The following is a 23,224-nucleotide window of genomic DNA, read 5'->3' as shown; positions in this document are numbered from 1 at the left end:
CACAAGGAAAACTACAAATACAGATTCAGAGCCATTAAATAACTTGCCTAAAATCATCAAGCCTATGGGCTGCAGAATTGATAGGCAGGTGTCAGAGTAGCTAATACCATAGTGTGTGATCTGACACTTTACCTGTAAATGGAGATACATGATACCAACCTACTTGAGGATTTTGTGGGGGGTTAATAAAAGAATGTATATAAAAATTTTCAGCTTGTATTCAGCTGAAATACAGCAGACGCCGGGCTCACGCTTGAATACAAGCGACGGCATAAGTCTCTCCTGTGGACACTTCCCTTGCTTGCCCCTCCCCAATCTAGACCCAGATCATGACTGACTGGGCATGAGCCCATGGCTGCTTCTCAGTCATGGGCATGCTGCTATCACCCTAGGACGTGTGCGTGGAGACTGCAGCGGAGTGGCAGCGAGCCTACCTAGCGGTGGTGGCGGCAGGCGCAGTGGGAGCTGGGATGAGCAGGAGTGGTGAGGTGCCCCGCCCGGGGTTGGGCTCCTCCCCAGCCGCCTGCTGCTTCATGCACTACTACATACCTTGGGGGATGTTGGACTGTCAGTTTTGGCCCTGCAGGCCATGTCAAGGGACCCCACCAATGCATGATTTCGTGCACCACGCCTCTGGTAAATAACTAAATAAATGCTAACAGATCATCAAAATAACTTATCAGAAACTGACTTCATGTCAGATAGTTATTCAGAATATGCTAATGATTATACAGTGCCAAAATGATAAATTTTAATAATGTATGGGCTTTACTTGTGGTTATATTTAAAACTTTATATTGGGAAAATAATTCTCTTTAAATAAAGGATGAAAGCCCAGCCAGTGTGGCTCAGTGGTTGAGCATCAACCTATGAATGAATAGGTCATGGTTAGATTTCCTGTCAAGGCACATGCCTGAGTTGCAAGCTCAATCCCCAATAGGGGGTGTGCAGGAGGCAGCAGATCAATGATTCTCTCTCATCATTGATATTTTTATCTCTTTCTCCCTCTCCCTTCCTCTCTGAAATCAATAAAAGTATACTAGACCTGGGAATAGGATGAAATACTAGACCTGGGAGTAGGATGTAGGGGTTTTGCTTAATGACAAGCACAATATGAGCATGCAGTGACTGAGCAGCAGCTAGAAACATTAAAGCAAGGCAAGATTGCACTGGCAGATAGATGCAGACTTTGTTTCTAATGGGAAATAATAGTACTATGTTCTAAGCAGACTATACTTGAAATATTCTGAATACTAGGTTATATAGAATAGTGAACGTTAAAATATATAAAGGAAAAGATGATCAAGATGAGGGATTCTGGAAATAATGGTGTTTCACAAATGATTCCAGGAAATGAATCTAAGTCTAAAGAATGGAAGACTAAAAAAAAAGTGTATAATACTTGTTTTAAAATAATTTAAAATATTTTATATGGCAAAGAAGACAGGGTCAACTAGGAGATGTGAGTAGAAGTTCCAGAATGCAGATTTGCATTTTGTAGTTAAGATTACAGAGCAGTGGAGTTGGCCACTTGAGGAAGCCTGTGCTCCCTTTGTCAGTTAGTTGAAGGCAAGGAGCCAGAACCATCCACCAGCTGTGTGCAATGTGGTGGATGAATTTCACACCACAGAGAAGATCAGATCATTGACTACTGGAGTACCTCACATTTCTAAAAGTATGGCTGTATTAACTAGCCTGATAATTGAAAAGGGTTCTTAAACATCTGTTACCTTTATGTTTAACTACAAAGAAATAATTTTAGTTCATTATGCAGACATTGTCAGTATGGGTTGTTGGGTATGAATGGGATTTAAATGTGAAAATATTAGTTACTTTGGGCCACTATCTGCTTTTTTATTGTCTAAATTTTTTATTCCTGTCAGTCCTATGTTTCTTAAATTTCACTAAGGGGGTGAAAACATCAGCAAATGATTTTATTACTGTACTAGAGGCCCAGTGCACAAAATTTGTGTGTGGGTGGTGGGGGGAGGTGTGTCCCTCAGCCCTGCCTGCACCTTCTCCAATCTGGGACATCCCTCTCACAATCCAGGACTGCTGGCACCCAACTGCTCGCTGCCTGCCTGCCTGATCACCCCCTAACCACCCGCCTGCCAGCCTGATCGATGCCTAACTGCTCCCCTGCTGGCCTGATTGCCCCTAACTGCCCTCCCCTGCTGGCCTAGTCACCCCTAACTGCCCTCCCCTGCTGGCCTAGTCACCCCTAACTGCCCTCCCCTGCCAGCCTGGTCGCCCCTAACAGTCCTCCCCTACAGGCCTGCTTGCCCCCAGCTGCCCTCCCCTGAAAGCCTGGTCTTTCCTAACTGCCTTCTCCTGCCGGCCTGGTTGCCCCCAAACTGCCCTCCCCTGCAGTCCTGGTCGCCCACAACTGCCCTCCCCTGCCAGCCATCTTGTGGTGGCCATCTTTGACCACATGAGGGCGGCCATCTTGTATGTTGGAGTGATGGTCAATTTGCATATTACCTCTTTATTAGATAGGATTATTAGGTATTGAGATTTTTTTCTTGTCCTATATATTAAAAGGCCAACCACCATAAGCATAACGACTGGAACAACCAGAGACCAGAGCCACCATGGCCCCTCACTGAGCTGGCCCCACCCCCAAGCAAGTGGTTAGCGGCAATCAGGCAGGCAGGCAGAGTGGTTAGGAGCGATCAGGTAGGCTGACGGCCCCTCACAGGGCTGGTCCCACCCCCCAGCAAGCAGTTAGGGGTGATCAGGTAGGCAGGCACGTGATTAGGGGTGATCAGGTAGGCAGGCCAGCGGTTAGGGGCAGGCAATCAGGTAGGCAGACGGCCCCTCGCAGGGCTGGCCCCTCCCCCCCAGCAAAGAAAGAGGGATGCCCAGGCCACCAGCAGCAACTTTGTTACAGGTGTGCCGCTGGCCAGCGATCGCCCCGCAGAGGGAGGACCAGGCCAGCCAAGCCATTGCACCCTATGCCTGTTGCCTGCAGAGTGAGGCCCCCGGTGGCAGGGGACTGGGGGGGTGGGGTGGGGGGGGCAGCGCTGCACAGATGGCAAGCAATGGCAGCAGCGGGGGTGGGGCCAGCTGCCTACCTGATTGCCCGCCCCTAACCGCTGGCCTGCCTACCTGATCACCCCTAATCACTTGCCTGCCTACCCAATCACCCCTAACTGCTTGCTGGGGGGTGGGACCAGCCCTGTGAGGGGCCGTCAGCCTACCTGATTGCTGGGGGAAGGAAAGCCCCGATAGGCCCTGATCTCAGGCCAGATCTAGGGACCCTACCCAAGGGGTCCCAGATTGTGAGAGGGTGCAGGCCGGGCTATGGGACACCCCCCACCCATCCCCCCCAGTGCATTAATTTTCGTCCACCAGGCCTCTATACTAAAAATAGAGTAATATGCAAATTGGTCAGGACACCATCACAATAACGACCAATCAGCAGGCTGCACATGCAGCAGGTGGGTGGGGACTTGCTGTGTTGGGGACGGGAGTGGGGCCGCAGCAGGGGCCTCTGTGCACCTGCAATGGGAGTCTGCAGGCCTCTGCCACGGCCTGGCCTACCTCTTTGGGGCAATCCATCGAGGAGCCGCAGATGGGTGGGCGGGGCCTACCTCTTTAGGGCGATGGATTGTGGAGCTACTGCATAGGCACAGGCCAGGATGGGGAACCCTCCCCCCATCCCAAGTGCACGAATTTTGTGTACCGGGCCACTAGTAATTATATAAAGCATGTCATGTCTCCCCTCCCCACTCCAGCCCTCAGTACTTTTTAATGGCAAAGATCTGTCCTGTGTTTTATCAATTTGACATGGAGATTTGTTCTAATTTTTTTCTTACATCTGTATTTCAGTTCACTATAGCATACCATAAGTATTTAACAGGTGGTCAGTTATATAAAATACATTGGGCTGACTGCTTTAGAATAAAGATTGCTATATCATTACTGGCATTATGATATAGTAATTATTACTTTCAGAGAAAGAATTAGTTAAACCATCTTATATTAACCTACCAATTTAAGATGTAAAAATGTTATAACTTATGAAAGTGAAATGATCAACCACTTGTGATTACTGCTTATATGTCTTAACCATAAAATATTCTAAAACATATTTTTTCAATTAGCATAGTGGAGAAAGCAGTTTCTTTTGCAAAGATGAGGTGTAGACAATGAAAAATGCCTATCTATGCCTGAAAACATCAACAGGCATAGATAGGCATTTTTTATTATTGATCATCATTGCTACACCTTCACTTTTCATATAGTGTTTCTAACTGGTTTCTCTTCACTGCATTTACTAAAATTTTAAGGGTGGTCTAAAGGCAGGATTTTTCAAACAGGTTAATCATGTTAATATATTTTTACCTTTCTCTTAAAATATTCAGATTTTATGCAAATAGGATCTGTACTTTTTGATTGATTGTTTTCAGTAATACTTCTTTGCTAATTTCCTCCCGTTTTCTGTTCTGTTTGCCCTTTTCCTTTTTAATAAAAAAGAAGAAGATTACCTCCCAAAAGAAACAAAATCAATGGTAACAATAGAATTATTTATAATATGAAATGAGTGGTGTTTGTGTAGAGAGAGTTTTTTTTTAATTTCTGAAAAAAGAAAACAGGTAGCAAGAATCTTCCTTCTTGCATTGGCTCTTTCAATTTCTTCAATGGCCTTTCCACTTTCCTTATCTGCCCAAAGTGGTTTGAGGGATATTCTCACAACACACTTCTTGAATTTTAGCAAAATCTGTGAGTCTAGATAGTTTAATTGAAGTGGGCATGTATATTTTATTTTTAAAGAGTTACTTAATTCAGAATAATGGGCAACATAGATGACTTATTTGCTAAACTCTTTATAAATATATATATATATATATATATATATATATATATATGACTAAGCAACCATCTGACCGTCCGACCAGTAGCTATGACGCACACTGACCACCAGGGGGCAGATGCTCAACACAGGAGCTGCCGAGCTGAGGTGACTTGGCAACTGCAGTTCTCCGGTAACACACCCAGAACCAGAGAGGAAGGAGCCTGTTTCCTGGGTGCGTCACCTGAGTACCACCCTCGCAATCCAGGACCCCTCGGGGGCTGTTGGAGAGCCAGTTTCAGCCTGATCCCCGCAGACCAGGCCGAGGGACCCCACTGGTGCACGAACCTATGCACCGGGCCTCTAGTTTCATATAATTTTCCTTGTAAACCTATGAAAAAGCAGACAGAGAGAAGTTGAGTAACATGGAAGAAGTGGTGGATCTAAGATCTGACTTAGAGACTGAGGATTTATTTATTTTTAAAAAATATGTTTTTATTGATTTAAGAGGGAAACGGAGAGGGAAAGAGAAACATCAATGATAAGAGAGAATCATTGATTGGCTGCCTCCTGCATGCCCCCTATTGGGGATAGAGCCCGCAACCCAGGCATGTTCTCTTGAACAGAATCGAACCCAGAACACTACAGGCCACAGGCCGACGCTCTATCCACTGAACCAAATCAGTTAGGACATGGTTGAGGAATTAAATGCCAATGCCATGATCAAGTATCTCTCAAGGAAATCTTTGAGTAGAGTGGGATCTTTACAAACAGGAATATTCTCCCTAATCTGACTTCTAAACAAGCTTTTGAAATCTATTTAACCTTTAGTTAAAATTGGCAGTGAGAGTTACACATTTTACAAGTCATATATTCATCCTTTGGACTTCACTGTGGTATTTCAACAAAGAGGATGACCATTAAATGAAGTTTATACTAGCCTCAGGGCAGGAACCATCCATTTATTTAAAATTGATCTTAAGCTAGCTATTAGAAAAAATTAAAACTGTCTGAAGCAAGAAGTGTTAATACACTACGCACAATGAAATGGAAAGAACTTCAGAGCAGACAGCCCAGGGGTGTCACTGGGGCTTGGCCACTCACAGAACTTTAGGAGTGTTACTGTGAGCCTTAGTTGCTTCATCTATAGAATGGTGAGATTAAGTAAATCAGTTTTGTTGCAAGGATTAAATGAGATAAAATGCAAAATATCAGGGACACAATAAAATAATCATTTCCTTTTTTTCTGTTCCAAGTTGTAAATAAACTTGGATGTGTTTTTGAATGGATGAGTATATTTTTATTGTTTGTAATTTGATGAGGGTGACATGTTTGCTAGTCTCTTTTTTTATACTATATTCTCTTAGTTAAAATATGGATGCAGCCTTTTGATATTTAGTAGAATTTTCTTGAGCACCTAAGCTGCCAAAAATAGCTGGTTTGTTTGTATTAAAGGGTAGACCTCAATGATGTTAGAGGAAGGACACTGGTTAATAATTCTGTATTTGCTTTTACTGTCATTTAAACATCCAGTTTTCTTTCATGTTGAAGTTTAGCTGTCCTATTCAGGTTGTGCTTTAGTTGGCAGATCATAGAATAAAACCCTTGAGCTAGGGATTCAGATGATCTTCTAATATCTTATAGACTCATCAACAATTTCCATTCTTATATAATTTTAGAAAACCTATTCTTTTCTAAAAGGAGATGATCAGAACCACAGTGAAATTTCCCATAGTTCTCTTGGAATTTTGCATGATACGGGAATGCAAACATTGTTATCTCAGCCAGGCATTTTGGAGCAATTGTTTAGTAATTAGATTTTGAATCAGATTTTTTTTCTTGAATTGGTTTTGTTTTTTATTTCTTTTCTGCCATAAATATTTCATTTAAATAAAATATTACTGGGCATGATACATATTATGGAGTTATTCTTAGAGCTGCTTTGAGGGAAAGGGAGGCTATAATTCTTCATTATATTTTATTCTAAAATGATATTTTACTCAGACTTTTAACCTTTAACTAAAACAGGCAGTGATACTGCTCACATTTATATGTAAAAACACATATGTAAAAACATTTTAACCTGAGCCCATCTATTTTATTTATTTTTTATTATTTTTATTTTTTAAAATATATTTTATTGATTTTTTTACAGAGAAGAAGAGAGAGGGATAGAGAGTTAGAAACATCGATGAAAGAGAACCATCGATCAGCTGCCTCCTGCACACCCCCTACTGGGGATGTGCCTGCAACCAAGGTACATGCCCTTGACCGGAATCGAACCTGGGACCCTCGAGTCCGCAGGCTGACACTCTATCAACTGAGCCAAACCGGTTAGGGCTGAGCCCATCTATTTTATATTAGAATTCTGTATACAAAATTTCATTTTAAAGAAGAGTACCTACCACATTTAACCCCCAAAATGGATAATACCTTTTTAAGTTTACATTTGCTCAATTAGGTTCTCTCCAATTCCCCTTCCAATTCAGAAATTCATGGTTTCTCACCCTTATTACTTGAAGTATAGTGAAGGGCATACAGGACTGTGAATCAGAAGACCTTTGTTCTAGCTTAGGTGATGGTGCTAATTATTTGAGCAAATAATCGCATCTTAGTTATTTGGACTAACTGTGATTTACAGAAACTTCCTCTTTTATACTCTGTGGTTCCACGCATCCACAGCCCACATTATTTTGTGATAGAGTTATAAATATTGAATTAGAATATATTGCTTAAACAAGGATAATTGGTAAGTTAAGGTTCAGTGTTGATGCATGATTCCTATGGACACAATTGTTATCCATTATCTTCACAGAAAATAAAGACAGATTCATCCTTGCTTTCAATTTTCAGCTACTTAAATAGAACATTAATATAATTGAATTAAAATAGATCATTTAAAAATATTTTAAGTTCCATTTTTAGAGTCCATTACATTTTGTTGTTGTGGTTGTTTTTTAATGGGACAGAGATACTTTATTTCATTATTTGGACTGACAAATAAAATCAAAGGTTCAAGTTTTTCAGTGGGGACCAAGAGGAAATGTTACTAGTATCCAAGGTATGATCAAAATTAAACACAACCTAGAGCCAGTTCAGAATGTTCAGTAATCTTCAAAGCTGTTTTCACACATTAATTAATGACATTCCAAGGATGAAAGAAAGGTAATTCTCATACTCTGATTATGATATTACTGATAACCACAGGAAGAATCTGAATGGATTAAGATGTGTCATTTTAATAAGGGGCAGGTCAACAAATATATCATCTCATATTAAGGATCTGCTATATCATCAGCACTATAAAGGCACAAAGTATCCCACTTTATTTATTTATTTTTTTTTATGATTTCAGAGAGGAAGGGAGAGAGAGATAGAAACTGTGAGACATTTCTATCAATGATGAGAGACAATCATTGATCAGCTGCCTGCTACACACCCCCAGCTGGGGACCGAGCCCGCAACCCAGGCATGTGCCCTAAGCAATCGGGAATCGAACAGTGACTTCATAGTTCATAGGTCGACACTCAACCATTGAGCCACGCTCGCCCAGACAAGACTTTATTTTTTAAAACACTTTTAGGTTCACAGCAAAACTGAGAGGAAGGTACAGAGATCTTCAGTATACCCCCTGCCCTTACACATGCATGGCCTTCCTCATTATCAACATCCCTCACTAAAGTGGTACATTTGTTACCGTTGATGAACGTACATTGACACAATAGTGATTGCCCAGAGTCCACACATTACTTTAGGGTTCATTCTTGGTGCTGTACATTCTATGGGTTTGGAAAAAGTATAATGACATAACGGTATCCTACAAAATAGTTTCACTGCCGTAAGAATCCTTGGTGCCCTGCCTTTCATCCCTTTGTTCCTCCCTAACCCTTGGCAACCACTGATCTTTTTACTGTCCCCATAGTTGTGCCTTTATTGCTTGACATTTTGGAAAAGCAGGTTTGTCTTTCAAATGATCGTTCGCTTAGGTTTTATATTAAAATTAGTTCGTATTTTCTATAAATTGACTACACAAGCTAACCAGGCAAGCAAAGGGTGGCCTGGAAATTCATAGAGCAGGTGGTTTATATATGAAACACTAAAAGAGATATGTACTCATTAGTATTTCCTTGTTCTAAATATCCTAAAGTTCAAGGACTCTTGTGGAGGGTATCTGGTACACATTCTATATGCTGGCTTGTTTTTGTGACTACTATATAAAATATGTGAGAAGGAACTGACTCAGAGAAACTTGATTAAATTACACACAAAATAGCTATTCAAGGACAGGTGACAGCATAAAGCAGTTTTTCTACGTTTTTTTTTTTTTTTTGAAGAGAATTTCCATCTCCACTGTCCACTTCCACCAACCAAATAATCTCTCCTTGTCTCCCCATGAGGTGATGGCTGTGGGAAAATGCTGAAGAAATGGTAATTGAAGATGAGGCTATTCAGTAAGTTAAGTAACTATGAACATGCAAATGGGGCAGAGGAGAGCCGTATTGTCAGCAAAGAGAGCCCCGCACAAAAGTTCCATAGAGGGGTCAGCATTTAGGCCTTAGTGGCAGAAGCAAAAAAAGATATGTCCAAGGGGAGAAAGGGAAAGGGTGGCCAGCCCAAACTTACTGAGTTTCAGAATTCTTTTCCAGGCTGCCCTGGGACTTAGGAGTAGGAAGTCTTCCCGTCCTTCATTTGCCTGGCCCAGGGTTTCTCAGCCTGGCACTATTGGCATCAGGACTGGATAGTTCTTTGTTGTGAGGCTTTCCTGTGCATTGCAGGATGTTTAGCAGCAGCATCCTTGGCCTCTAACCATTGGATGTAGTAACAACTTCCCCAACCCTACCCCTTCAGTTTGTAAAAACCAAAAACGTCTCCAGTCCCACTAGTAGTTGCCAATAGGACCCCACAGATGTCACCACCCCAAACGCTTCAGGATTTCCTAGTGCCCCTTGGAGTACAAAGTCACTCCCAATTAAGAACCACTGATCTAACACCCTCCTTAGGGTACTGGTTTGTACACACACCTACACTTGACCTTACTTGTAGAATAGAGAACTTGACCTCTAAATGTGTTTTGCACCTCCCCCTGAAGTATGTTCCAGGGGCCAACTGACTGACTTACAGCAAGCTTTTCTAACACAGCTCATTTATTAATGAGGAATGTGTATCTGCCTGTGTTCTTACTCCAGAGACAGTGCACTAATGAAAGACCGAAGATGATAAGCAGGAAAGATGTGGTTGTGTCCCGCCAAACATGTTTTATACATAAAGTTGTACGTCTCCATTTGCATTGGTGATTTTTTTTTAAATAGCACTTCATTCATGCTTGCATTTTGTATGATTATTGCATTCTGTATCTTTTCACTAAAAAGAACAATAAACTAGTAAATATTGGCACAAAGAGGGCACATTTTGAACTTCAGTTATTTAGTATTTTAAAACCAGTTTTTACCTGATAGTGTGGCTCAGGAGAGCAAAACTTTGAGTTCAATAAAATGGTTCTAAATCTCAAAAGCTTAGGGTGAAGATGACATTAGTCACTTCCATTTTATGAAATTTATCACAAGTTTTTAAAGAACCCTGCCTGAGAGTCAGAAACAAAGTGGCTGCGGTCTGGACTTTTCCTCTAATGAGCTCTGTGACTTGGGGAAATCACTCACCTCTCTGGGTTTAGAGATTCCTCATCTCTCAAATCTAGGGGACAGACTGACTAGATGGCATCCCAGTTCTGTTTCAATTCAAACATAGTGTTAAAATTTACAATATGTTCATGAACTAGGAAATTTAAATTCCTTTGAGTTTTAAATCTGTTACAGAGTAGTGAAACCTAAAGGAAGAAGAAAAACTAGAACAAGGTTTAAATTTCATTCAAAGACGACTCCAGATAAACTGATGTATTAAATTGAGCTGTGTCATATAAATGGAAAGAGGTACTCATTCAATACTAAAACGTACTAGCTCGAGACTACAGGAGGTGGTTTTTGTGGGTAACCAGGCTTGCTATCAACTACTCTGCTAGAGGAATATTTGAAAGTTTAAAAAAGCAAGATTGTGCCTTTGACAATAACTGAAAACCAAGCTGTCAGTATCATTTTTGCTTCCATTTTGTATAGAAAGATAGTGAAAACATCAAATAGTGTGAAGGAAATCTTATGGTCCGTCATCTCTATAAAATCATTTAATTGGCTCTGGCTAGTTTAATCTGTGAATCTTTTAAACACAGTAGAGACAGCTTTTGAAAGAGCAGTGTCATCTTTCTTATATAATCTAGCTCAGCAAATGTAGAGTCCTGCATTTAACAGTGTATTTTATTGATAAAATGTAGATTTGTATGTTCTTTGGCCAATTCTGCAGCTGGGTGCAGAGAAACATTCCATTCTAATGCCTGAAATAATTACTTCATCTCTTACATTAGCAAATATATTTTTGTTCTCAGTTAATATGCAAAGCTTCAAATGTTATATTTCATAAAATTAAATAGCTCCTTTTCAAATTTAGCTATATTTGATCATTATCATTCAGAACAGTGACCAGAATAATAAAAACTAATTCTCTTCTTTCCTGAACACTTTTAATTTTTCTTCCTGCATTTTAATTGCTTTACTAAATTATAGACATAATATGGATGCTTTTAACCATTTTGAGATTGATTGTTAATGAAAGGGGCATAGAGAAAGGAGAGCTAATCTGGAGCTTGTCTCTAAAATATAGTTATTGAGTTATGCCAAATATAGGGTGTCCCCCAAAAATATACACACATACTTCGAATAATTATAAAGGCAGTGTTTATTAAAATACATTTCATTTTCATAATTGAGCTATCAGTTATTAAAGTGTGTATGCATTTATGGGGGGACACCATGTATTTTGTCAGATTTCTCTATTTCCTTATTTAAGTGATAAATTCCCTTTCAGGATGATCATTAATTTTTGGCTGTTGGTTTATCTCTTTTACATGCAAACTGAGACTTAGATTTAGCAGCAATCTTTGAATAAAAGCTGAGGTTTGCTTTTGAAGTGTTAGGGCAAAGTCCTAAAGTTTACCTAGGCTTTATTGTCCTTAATATAAAATGGAAATAGTGGCTCTTTCTTAAGAATGCAGTGGAGGAAGCCTAGTGAGTTCATACCAAATACTAGGATTTAATCAAATTTTCTTAGCATCTTTCTGCTCCCATCAAGTAAGACTATAGTAGCTGAATGGGTAAAATGTCAAGAGTAGAACTCAGTCTTTCCTATAACTTCCTCTCTTATTAATAGGGTCAAAGGAAACAATCACTTGGGAGATTTAGAGATACAGTGAGGAGGAGAAAGAAATCGTGCATGATTTTCTGAAATCATGCAAATTATTGTGCTCTGATAATGCAGTTGGAATGGAAACTCTACTTTTGAAATAAATGTCGCTTTTTTTCCATAAACAAAAAGGAGCGCCAGTGTTTTCTTGTCTCTAAAAGGAAACATACTTCATAGCTCCATTAATTTAAAAACACTAAAACAACAGGGTGGCAGCACTCAGTAAGAAACCAGTGTGGCTTCCAGCTACATTTCTGTTGCTTCTAAGTGCTTTTCAAATATTATGATTAACTATATTCTTTCTGCTTACCCTAATTTCCCGTGCTATTCTTTAAGCTGGCTGATCTACCCCCTCAGCAAGAAAGAAAATGAGAAGAAAATAGTTTATGTCTTACTGTGGTGATTGCTATGTCTTGCATGAAGCTTTCGTTATATGTAAATTGTATTTCTCTCATTCCAATCCATTATTTTTTCCTGTCTCTGGATGTAAAGTTTTTCAGCGATGGTGATTTTGTCAGATGAGGACAGACAGTTGGTGAACGTTCTGTGGCTTTTCAACCCTTTTTCCATATCTTACTAAAGTCCCTCTCCATGCTAAACACCTAGAAATATTTAGATGCCCAAATATTCAAGAAAATATCTACTACAATGCTTGGTTTTCTTTGTTTTCGCCATATTGTGTCATTTGATGAGGTAATCATAATATTTTGTAGAAATGGTTTCCTTTCTAGAATTAAATTTGATTCTAATGTTATTACTATACATTGTATTCTTCTGTTACCTAGGACCAAAGGAGGCTTTTTTCTTCTCTTTGCCTCCCTCTGTTATAAAAGTTGACAGTTGTGAATCATAGGCAGCTAAAGGGAGTATGTCAAAATGGGGCCATAAAATGCATTTAACTTAGGAGACTTGGAGCTATTTTGAACATGTTACATCACTATTCTTTGCAAATAGGAGGAAGAAGGAACCTATGACCAAACTCTTGAGTTCCGTAGAGGAGGTGATGGCCAGCCTAGGAGGTCCACTCGGCCAACCCAGCAGTTTTACCAACCACCCCAGGCTCGGAACTAATATGAGAAGGTAAGGTTCACATTGTAAGGTGGTTTCCATATTTAAAAAGGTGTTATTCATGTGGAATAAGTAAGTTTAATTATTAATATTTCATAACAATGTAGTATTAGAAAAAAAACTCATGTTTTAAAACTTTCAATTATAAAGTATGTATGATTAAACCATACATACAATTAGTTAGAAATTACTTTTCCACCAGCCCTTTCTTCACCAATGCTATCCTTAATCCCCGTTTTCTCCGTACCTACTCTCTCCTAATGGAGGGATACAATCAGCGAAGTGACTATAAGTTTGAAAGCAAGAAGGTGAAAGAAAACAAAGTAGTAGCTGGAATAATTGAGTAGATTTTTTTAATTAATTCAGTTCTTTTTAAGAAAGAAGATATATTTCACTGATGATCCATTTAGACCACTTGCCATTCTTGCTACAGTTTGCTGTGTGGAAGGCCATCCTATATACTAAAAGAGAAACATGTAAATTGACTGTCCCTCCACTATGCTCACCAGCCAATCAGGAGAGTATGCAAATTAACCCAACAAAGATAGTAGGTTAATTTGCATACACAGGCGCCGAGGGGCCTGAGTCCCGGGAACATCCTCAGGACCCAGGCCACTCCTAGCCTGTAGACCCACGCATGGGCCTTGAGCAGCCAGGGTCCCAGAACGCCCCCGGCCACTCCGGGCCTACGGGCGCAGGCGTCAAGTGGATGTTCCCGCCCTGTGGCCGCTTGCACATGCGCCGGCACCAAACGGCGGCCCAGGTCCATACCCCACAGCCCGGCGGCCATCACGGGGTGAACAGGCCAGTCCTCCCCGCGATCCCAGGCGAAGAAACTGCTCCGCTGACCAGCCTGCACTATGGACCTGTTCGGGTGGGTGGTGTGGAGTCCGGGGCCTCTAGCCTGTAGCTACGGGAAGTCTCCCTTTCCCCAGAGTTAGGAGCACCAGCCCAGGTCCACCCAGTGGCCTGGTCCTGACTGCGGGGGTGAGTTCCTGCAGGCTGGGGTTTGATCCCTAGGCATTAGCAGTAGGAGACCAGTGCCTTTGTTATTGCTGTGTGTCCAGGTTTTGATTGGACAAATGCCCTGCGGTCCTGGGCGCCAGCTTAGCAAAATCTTTTAGGAGGAGAATTCTGTCTGGGTTTCCTCAAATTCCCTCAGCCACTACTCACCCCTCTTTAAAGGTGCAGAACAAGTGAGGCCCCTTAAATAAAAATCAGAGGTCTCCAGCAACAGTGGGCCTCTCTCATCACAGTCATTTGGACTGGATGGCATTTGAGTATTTATCTAGGCACCATGACAGGGAATACACAAGCTCAAGTCATGATCTCTGCCCTTAAATAATTCACAATCTTATTAGAGTGAGTGGTTGATAAAAGTGTAGTAATGACATCAGAATGTAAGGCAACAATACAAAGAGGAACAGAGGCAATTGCTAGGATGATTTTCCAACAATTAGTATAAAGAGTATGTGCTGTGAATTAAATTAAAAAATATGTGTGGAAGTAACTGCTTCACAAGTATGGGATCCCTTCCTATTTTAAAGGAAACTGAGTTCCATGTGAACTGTATAATATGCTATGATAGCTGAGGCACAGGACAAGGGAGGCCCTAAGTGTACTATGCTTTGATATTTGAGTCATTCTTTATTGTTCAATGTGATTTATTTCTGCACACCTCAGTTTTGTAATAGTTAAATTACTAGAATAATACATCTTGCTATAAAACATTACTAGAAGATCAAATGATCAGGTGACATTTATTGTTATTTTCTATAAATGAACATAATCTCTGGTATGCTAAAGTGATAGCTATTATAGAAATATTCAGGTAGGGAGACCTACAGGCTTGATTACAAGTGAGGCTTACTATCACAACCCAAATTTATTGCTTAAAAAAAAAAAGCAGGAGCCAACTAGAAAATGAACCAAATATAAACCCTTGAGGGCAAATGTAAATTGGATAAGCTTTGCTATTACAAGAGCAAGAAGAAAAAATTCAGATGCAAGAATGAGAAGCACATTGCATCCACTCTAAGTTGCTGTTAAAGAAAAAGAATGATATACTATGAAAATACTTAATACAGATTGTAAAGAGATTTGTTCAAAGAGGATTTCCTAGAGTAGGTGGTATTTCAGTTAATTTTTTAAATATGAAGAGGTTAGCTAGATTAAAAAAAAAAAGGCGTAGGGGTCCCGAATTGCAGAGGGTGCAGGCAGGGCTGAGGGACCCCCCACCCCATGCACGAATTTCATGCACCAGTTCTCTAGTCCTATATAATAAAAGCATAGTGTGCAAATTTTCCCCTCGACCGAGAGTTCGTCTGGGAGTTCGACCAGGGGGGGAGCCGGCCAGGGGAAGGGAGGGAGGCCCCGTTAGGGACCCTACCACTGCATGAATTTCATGCACTGGGCCTCTAGTATTTCAATAAAGGTTGAGTTCAAGAAACATCATTTTAAAGGACATGGAGAAAAGAGGCATACAGATGAAAGGGAGCCAGTAGTCTCTACCCAGATGATCTGACTAGCGGTTTTCAACCTGGTTATGCTTTAGAACCTGGGATCTTCTAAAAACAATACCCTGCGCCCCACCCCCAGACTATTTATATTAGAAGTTGGGGTGATGGGGCCCAGGCATGCAAACCACTGATCTAAATACTCCACAGCAGGAGTTCCCAACAGTGGGTGGTCTTGCTCCCCCAGGGGACATACCACTGTCAGAAGACCTGTCTGGTTATCACAACTGGGGGAGAGGAGGGGTTGCCACTGGCATCTAGTGGGTAGAGGCCAGGGATGCTGCTTTAGTAAATGCACAGGGCAGCACCCCCAGGGCAGTGACCTGTCCAAAAATGTCAACAGTGCTGAGATTGAGAAATCCTTTAAAATAAAAACACTGCTTCGAAGTCGAGAGAGAGAGAGAGAGAGAGAGAGAGAGAGAGAGAGAGAGAGAGAAGGAGAGGAAAAAGAAAGAGGAAATGTTTCATAGTATATCTTAAGGAATTGGGTGAAGACAACATGAATGCTTATTGAGATGTAATTTGGGGGTCCTAGGCCATCAAGCCAGAAACTTTCATCTTAGAATTTTAGAAAGAGAGTTGCTATCTGAATATCTTCAATAGGAAGGAAGAGGAATGTGACAAGAAAATCAGGAAATTATAGGACTAATCTAAGGCATCTCATTGTGATGACCAAAGACCTTATTAATGTGTTTTTGCCATGTTTGGTAATATTTCTATTTTTTTGCTTATGCCAGGGGCTTTGAATATTTCTTTAATAATCAGAGTTTTCTCATTACAGTTTTTGTTATATTTTACCCTAAAGAGAATTTTGGACTTAACTGTATCTTTTTTTCTCATGTATTTTCTTCTCAATAACAAGACCATTGAGAATTTTAAAGAAATTGTTCTCAATTCATCATTTTAGCTATTTATTCTGCTATAGCTGTTATCCACATTGTATCTTTCCCCTGCTAAGTGACTCCATTTTTCATACCAGCTGTGGCTGTTTAGGACTAGAAGTGCAGCTAGCCTGAACTGAGATGTGCTATCCATGAAAAATGCATACCAAATTGTAAAGATTGAGTTTTAAAAAGTAAAATATCTCAATGATTTTTATTGATCATATTGAAATGATATTTTAGAGAGATTGGGTTAAGTAAAATATGTTATTAAAATTAATTTTACTTACTTTTACTTTTTTTATGTAGCTACTAGAAAATTAAAAATGGCTCATGTCTCACTTTCTATTTCTGTTGGACAGCACTGGCCCAGAGTCTTGCATCTTCTTCAGCTTCCCCAAAGCTCCTCCGTTGGTTAAAAATTAGTTGTGCCATCTCTAAGGGAAGATACCTTTATTTCCTAGCTCTTTGCTCCTTATGTAGTCATCTGCCTGGGGAGGAAGCATGGCTTCTGATTTACCAGAGCAAGCCAGCTAGCAACTTTTTCCTTTATCATTGACTTTTCTTTGTGCTTAATACGAGGCCATTAAGTAAATAGATATAAACCGCTTAAATAAAATGGTAGTAAAACACTTAAAATAAGTTTAGTGTACTTACAGTTACATCTCTTTTCAGGTGAATGAAAACTGAGACTTCCCTCTTAGCTTTCTGAGGTCTTTTAAATTGTTTAAGACAAGATTTTAGTATAAGGCCAAAGGTCCCTATACTACCACTAGCATTCCCACATACACATATTCTTCCTCAAGGGTAGGGAGGGATAATATTCTACTTGAGCTTGGTATTAAGGACATTAGTAACTAACAAAAACAGGAGATACATGGGAGCCAGGGGTAGGTGGGAGAAGGGGGTCTCATGGAGCCACTGGGGCCATAGACCCACCTCTGAGAAAAAGTGGTGGCAGGTCAGGTCAAATCCTTCAGGGTAGATAAGGCCCCAAATGTCAAACTTCTAGTTCCTGAACTTCTCATAGTTGTTGCAGACAAGTTAGAAATATGAGCAAATATGGATAGAGAAATTATGTAAAGGTCTGTAATCAATGAAACTGACCCCAAACTATGTGCATTTGATGAGTTTCTGACGTGATTCGGGTTATAGGAACTAGACTTCAGTAGTAGGGGTAGAGTTTAGAAATCAATTTTAAGCTTCATTTCCTTGGCAGGATAGAGTCCTCTGAAGAGATTCTAAAGGCCAAGGAAAGCTTAAAGAGGAGAAGAAGCATAGTGCACAGGAAGCAGCTTTCAGTGGCTACATAGTATATAAACCAATACAGTTGGTGTTAAATATCTACACTAATAAAAGACAAACATGCAAATTGACCATACCTTTGCTACACCTTAAGCCATGCCCACCAGCCTATCAGCGACTATATGCAAATTAACCCAACCACGATGGTGGCTGGCAGCCACAGAGCTGGAGCAAGCAGGAGGCTTGGTTGCCCCACTGATGGAGGAAGCCAAGCTTCCCGCTTACCGCGGTGGGCTCTGAGCTCCACTCAAAGCAACAAAGTTTCAATTATAGAAGGTAAATAAACCCCAGATACCTGCTTTCAGCTGGCTGTGGCCACGAAGCTGGAGCGAGCAGGAGGCTTCCCTCCCGCCCACCCTGGCCGGCTCTGAGCTCCTCTCAAGGCTACAAACTTTCAATTATAGAAGGTAAATAAATCCCAGAATAAAAAAAGAAAAAAAGGAGAGGCTGGGAGTTTCCGTCGCCAGGGGGCTTGGCCAGCCTGAAAACGGCCCTCAACCCCTCACCCAGACTGGCCAGGCACCCCAGTGGGGACCCCCACCCTGAAGGGGGTGTGACCAGCTGCAAACAGCCATCAACCCCTCACCCAGGCTGGCCAGACACCCCAGTGGGGACCCCCAACCTGAAGGGGGTGTGACCAGCCTACAAACACCCATCAGCCCCTCACCTAGGCTGGCCAGGCACCCCAGCGGGACCCCCACCCTGATCCAAGACACCCTTCAGGGCAAACCAGCCGGCCCCCACCCATGCACCAGGCTTCTATCCTATATAACAAAAGGGTAATATGAAAAATCACCCTAACAGCAGAATCACTGGGAATGACTGGTCACTATGACACACACTGACCACCAGGGGGCAGACGCTCAATGCAGGAGCTTCCCCCTGGTGGTCAGTGCACTCCCACAGGGGGAGCTCTGCTCTGCCACAAGCCAGGCTGACGGCTACCAGTACAGCGGTGGTGGTGGGAGCCTCTCCCGCCTCCTCAGCAGCCCTAAGGATGTCCGACTGCAGCTTAGGCCTGCTTCCCGCTGGCAAGTGGACATCCCCTGAGGGCTGCCGGGCTGCCAGAGGGATGTCTGACTGCCAGCTTGGGCCCGATCCCCTAGAGAGCCTAAGCCAGCAGGTGGACATCCTCTGAGGGGTCCCAGACTGCAAGAGGGCATAGGCCGGGCTGAAGGACCCCCCCCCCCCCACCACCAAGTGCACAAATTTTTGTGCACTGGGCCTCTAGTGTATATATATATATATATATATATATATATATATATATATATATATATATATATTGGTGGTGGCTGAAGATTATGGCTTTAGACATCTTAAGAGTTTGAAGTGTTCAACACTATCATGAACTTCCAAATAAGAGTGATATGATTGAAATTACACTTAAGAAATATTGCTGTTGGATGTAGGATGGATTACAGCACCTGGAGGGAAGGCATATAAGCAGCAAAATGCAGTGGTCTAGTGGAGGAGAAGGTTAGGGTTTCTGTCTTGCTGTGAAGGGGGAAATGGCTGGCCTGTGTGGGAAGGTTTGAAAGATACCTCAGCATGAGGCCCCCGATGCAATGGAGGTTCAAGCTCAGCATGTGAAGCAGTTTTATAATTGTTGACTCACTTTGAACTTCATTTCTTATTTGTTTGATGAAAGAATCATCTTTGCATTTTCACATATTAACCACAAACTTTGAAACCTATAGCTAAGCATAGACTGCTACATAAATAGCATGACTGTTTATTTTCTAAGGTTTTAACACCATTTTTAGCTGGTAAAAGATCTATCTTTAAAAGTGGAAAGCTGTTTGGACAATCTGATCCAGCAGAATTTTCAAATCAAGGCCAGGAAAGTGATCACTCTAAGGATAGCTATTACAGAACCCTGGGTGCCAGTAGGGTGGGCATCATGTGAGGGTAATAGTACAGAGCTCTTTATTTTCTAGGCAGGAGACTGTTTACTCAGGAGACGTACGAGCTGTTAGTATGCAGCCATGGGAATTCTGCCCAAGCATGCTTTTATGCATGAAGCTCATATAGGCCCAGAACAATCACGGCTCATCTCTTCACTTCTCTCAGCTTTCTGTTGTCACCACCCAAAGTGTTTGAACTAGAGTGGTACCTGATAAAGGTGGGGAGCAGGCAGGGGAGGTGACAGACGCAAATAAATGCCCTGTGTGGACTAAACTAGCTTGGAGGTATTCAGAGGGTAGGATGGAGGTAGAACTGGTTCATTGGCATGCTGCTTCTTTTTAAATCATTTCCTGTTAAAAACTACTCGGTTAATGGAAATTCCTGAAATCAATTTGCTAGCAATAAAGGGGCTAATGGTGACAGAGATGTACTTTAAGAGTTTAAAAGAAAAAATTATTTTAAAAGATTTTGCTTTGGGGCTTGCATATTACTTTATATAAATTGTTTATAAATAAGTAATAACTTGCAATCTATTGATATTCCTACAAGCACTTCACATTTACAGGTAAGTTTCAGCAGAACTGTATCCTGAATATGGAAAAGTCAATTTGTGGGTCCAATTTCACTTTCTTCCTCTCTTTTTTTAAATAGAGTCTTTGTGAAGAAAGGAGCAATTGACAGGAACATCCTGGTCAAAACCTCTTGATAGACCTTCTAATTTCCCTTCAGAATAAGATGCAGCCATGGTGGATATTATTATTTCAAGAATGAAAAAGCAGATTGGGGGGGGGGGGGAATGCAAGTGAAAGAATTTTTTCTTCTGCCATCAATAAAATCAGTGCGCTATTACATACCTTGTTTTACAGTATGTTTTATTTGCTGATTATTGTCTTTCTACTTCACCTAGTATTAACAACACACTAATTACCTTCTATCGATAGAATAGCGATGATAGTATACCAGAGCCTCCCCTAATAATTACAGAATAAACTGACTTACACAGCTGGCCACATTTCTTGCAAAAACAACCTGAAGCCAAATAGCAGTTCTTAGTATGGTAAGTACTTAGCTACTAAGTGCAGCAGCAAAAAGTATTTAAAATTCAAATATGTTGTTTTTAGCACTCTATTAGCTTTTTCAAATGCAATTCAATTTTAAAAAGGCATTTCCTCATAATATGTGCAGTGGGTTTTTCAGGATTCATCTAAGTTGCAAATAACAGAAAACCCTACTCAAACTGCTTTCTTGTTTCATTTAAACACTAAAGAGAATTTACTGGCTCACACATATCACTACCAGAAGCTCAGTAGGTTTCAGTTGGTTTAATTCAGTGACTCAGACTTGTCGTGAAAGACCCTGATTCTTTTTTTTATTTTTATTTTTTTATTATTTTAATTGTTTTATTGCTTAAAGTATTACAAAGAATATTACATATGTGTCCCTTTTTTCCCGCCCTTGACAATCCCCTGGCCTCCCCTACCCCCCAGTGTCTTATGTCCATTGGTTATGCTTATATGCTTGCATACAAGTCCTTCGGTTGATCGAAGGAAAAATACCACATGATCTCACTCATTTATGGATAATAAAGACCATTATAAACTTATGAACAAAAATAGATACAGAGGCAGAGCAGCCTCGAACAGGAGGGGAGGGTAAGAGACCCTGATTCTTTACATCTCTCGTGTTTACTTGCTCTGTCATCACTTCATTCTGCAGGAGGCTTCCCCATGTGGTCACAGATGGTTATGCTTCCCAGAGCTATTACATTCTGGGACCATTTCTACAGTAGAAGTGCACTCAGAAGAGAAAAGAAGCTCCTCTCCTTAGGCCACATTTACCTGTATTGTGCTACGCTTGTGCTTAAGAACCAGTAACTTCACAAGGGTCTGTGGATTCATTTAGGCCTGATCCAGCCTTACAGGTGGGGCTGGTCTGCTTCCTGGAAGCATTGGGAACATGTTTGATTCAGGCAAAGGGTATGCATCTGAAAGTCAGGAAACTTGCCAAAAGGAGAGGGAGGAGGTGTTGGAAAAGCAACCCAGACTGTCCATTGCAGAGAGCTGACATGTCTGAACTACAAACTTCTTCATTTGATAGGACAGAAGTAATGTTCCCATAGTGTTAGCCCTGTGAAGTCAGAAGTGAAGTCTAAAACAAAGAATGAGTAGGTAGGAGGAATGGAGGAAGGAGAAAACAGAATCCTCCAGCCAAAATAAGTGACAAAATTTAGTACTTTGCTTTAAAGGAGAGGGCCTAAGGCTCTCAGGGACTATTAACTCGTAAGTTTTCTTTACTTATTAGCCCACAGTTGATTATTTCTACAATATTTTTTGTTGTTGTTAATCCTCACCCAAGGATATTTTTTCCATTGATTTTTTTAGACTGGAAGGGGGGGGTAGAGAGAGAGAAACATTGATGTCAGAGAGAGATATCAACCCCGACCAGACCAAGGATCAAACCTGCAACCCAAGTATGTGCCCTTGACAGGGGATCAAACCCATGACCCTTTGGTGCATGGCCAATACTCTAACCACTGAGCAACAGTGGCCAAGGTGATTTTTACCATATCTTAATAAATGAAAGGGTGTAGGTGAAAAAGATGTTCTTGCAGTATTGGGTTTTTGTTTGTCCTTTATTATTGCTATATAACATAGACATTTTCTTAAAGGTCTCCACATAATTCAATATGTATCTTGGGTTGAGAACCAGGAGAAGACCCATGGAAATTTTTTTATGAATTTGATAGCTGATAAGACAATAAGGGAAGGGGCAGGAGAACTTAGGTTAATGTGTGTTTGTATCTTAGTTTTCAACACAAAAATTTAAAAAGTAAAAAGAATTAAAATGTTTTTTATATAGATAAAAGCTTGTATATATAATATATATAATATGCATATTAGGCTGGGGTGCTGTAACGGTCACGACCAGCTCAGGAGGAGGTGCCAGGCGTGGGCCCAGAGCCTGAGAGAACAACAGTCAGGGCGGCCCGCGCCTGGTCCTGGAGCCAGACTGAACAGCAAGCAGGGGGCCGGCCCCCAGCCCCAGCCCTGCGGCCACGGCACTGGGCTGCTGGGGCTGGAGCAGAGACACACCCACAGGGGGGCCAGCCCCCACCCCACGGCTGCGGCACTGGCTGCTGGGGCTGGAGCGGAGACACAAACCCACAGGGGGACTGGGTTCAATTTTAATCAAGGGCATGTACCTGGGTTGCAGGCTCCTCCCTGGCCGAGGCCCAGGTCAGGGCTCATGCAGGAGGCAACCAATTGAAGTGTGCCTCTCACATTGATGTTTCTCTCTGTCTTTCCCTCTCTCTTCCACGCTCTCTAAAAATCAATGGGGAAATATCTTCATGTGAGGATAAAAAAAAAAGAAAGAAATGTCATATCCTATGAAAGACACATCTTGAAAATGCCTAAAGAAAGTTGTCATTTTTTCATGGTGAAGGGACTGGAGTCCGTGTTGAT

General features: G+C 41.3%; 1 protein-coding gene across 6 annotated transcripts in view; it reads left to right on the top strand.

Annotated features, from left to right (window-relative positions):
- TDRD3 (tudor domain containing 3) overlaps positions 1-20,609 on the top strand; it is a 203,792-nt gene extending 183,183 nt beyond the window's left edge. For 5 of the 6 annotated variants that reach the window (XM_036297580.1, XM_036297581.1, XM_036297576.1 and 2 more), the window contains 2 exons: positions 13,037-13,162; positions 20,412-20,609. In XM_036297580.1, the coding sequence (XP_036153473.1) occupies positions 13,037-13,162; positions 20,412-20,466 (181 nt within the window). In that variant the 3' untranslated portion in view covers positions 20,467-20,609. Of the gene's footprint in view, positions 1-9,192; positions 9,247-13,036; positions 13,163-20,411 lie in introns of those variants that run through there. The other variant, XR_004965809.1, reaches the window with a different exon arrangement.
- Positions 20,610-23,224: the final 2,615 nt, after the last annotated feature.

Source organism: Myotis myotis, unplaced genomic scaffold (assembly GCF_014108235.1).
Source record: "Myotis myotis isolate mMyoMyo1 unplaced genomic scaffold, mMyoMyo1.p scaffold_m19_p_3, whole genome shotgun sequence".
Classification (NCBI taxonomy): domain Eukaryota; kingdom Metazoa; phylum Chordata; class Mammalia; order Chiroptera; family Vespertilionidae; genus Myotis; species Myotis myotis.
Note: the sequence above shows the minus strand (reverse complement) of the source record. Positions and strands in the feature narration are given on the sequence as shown.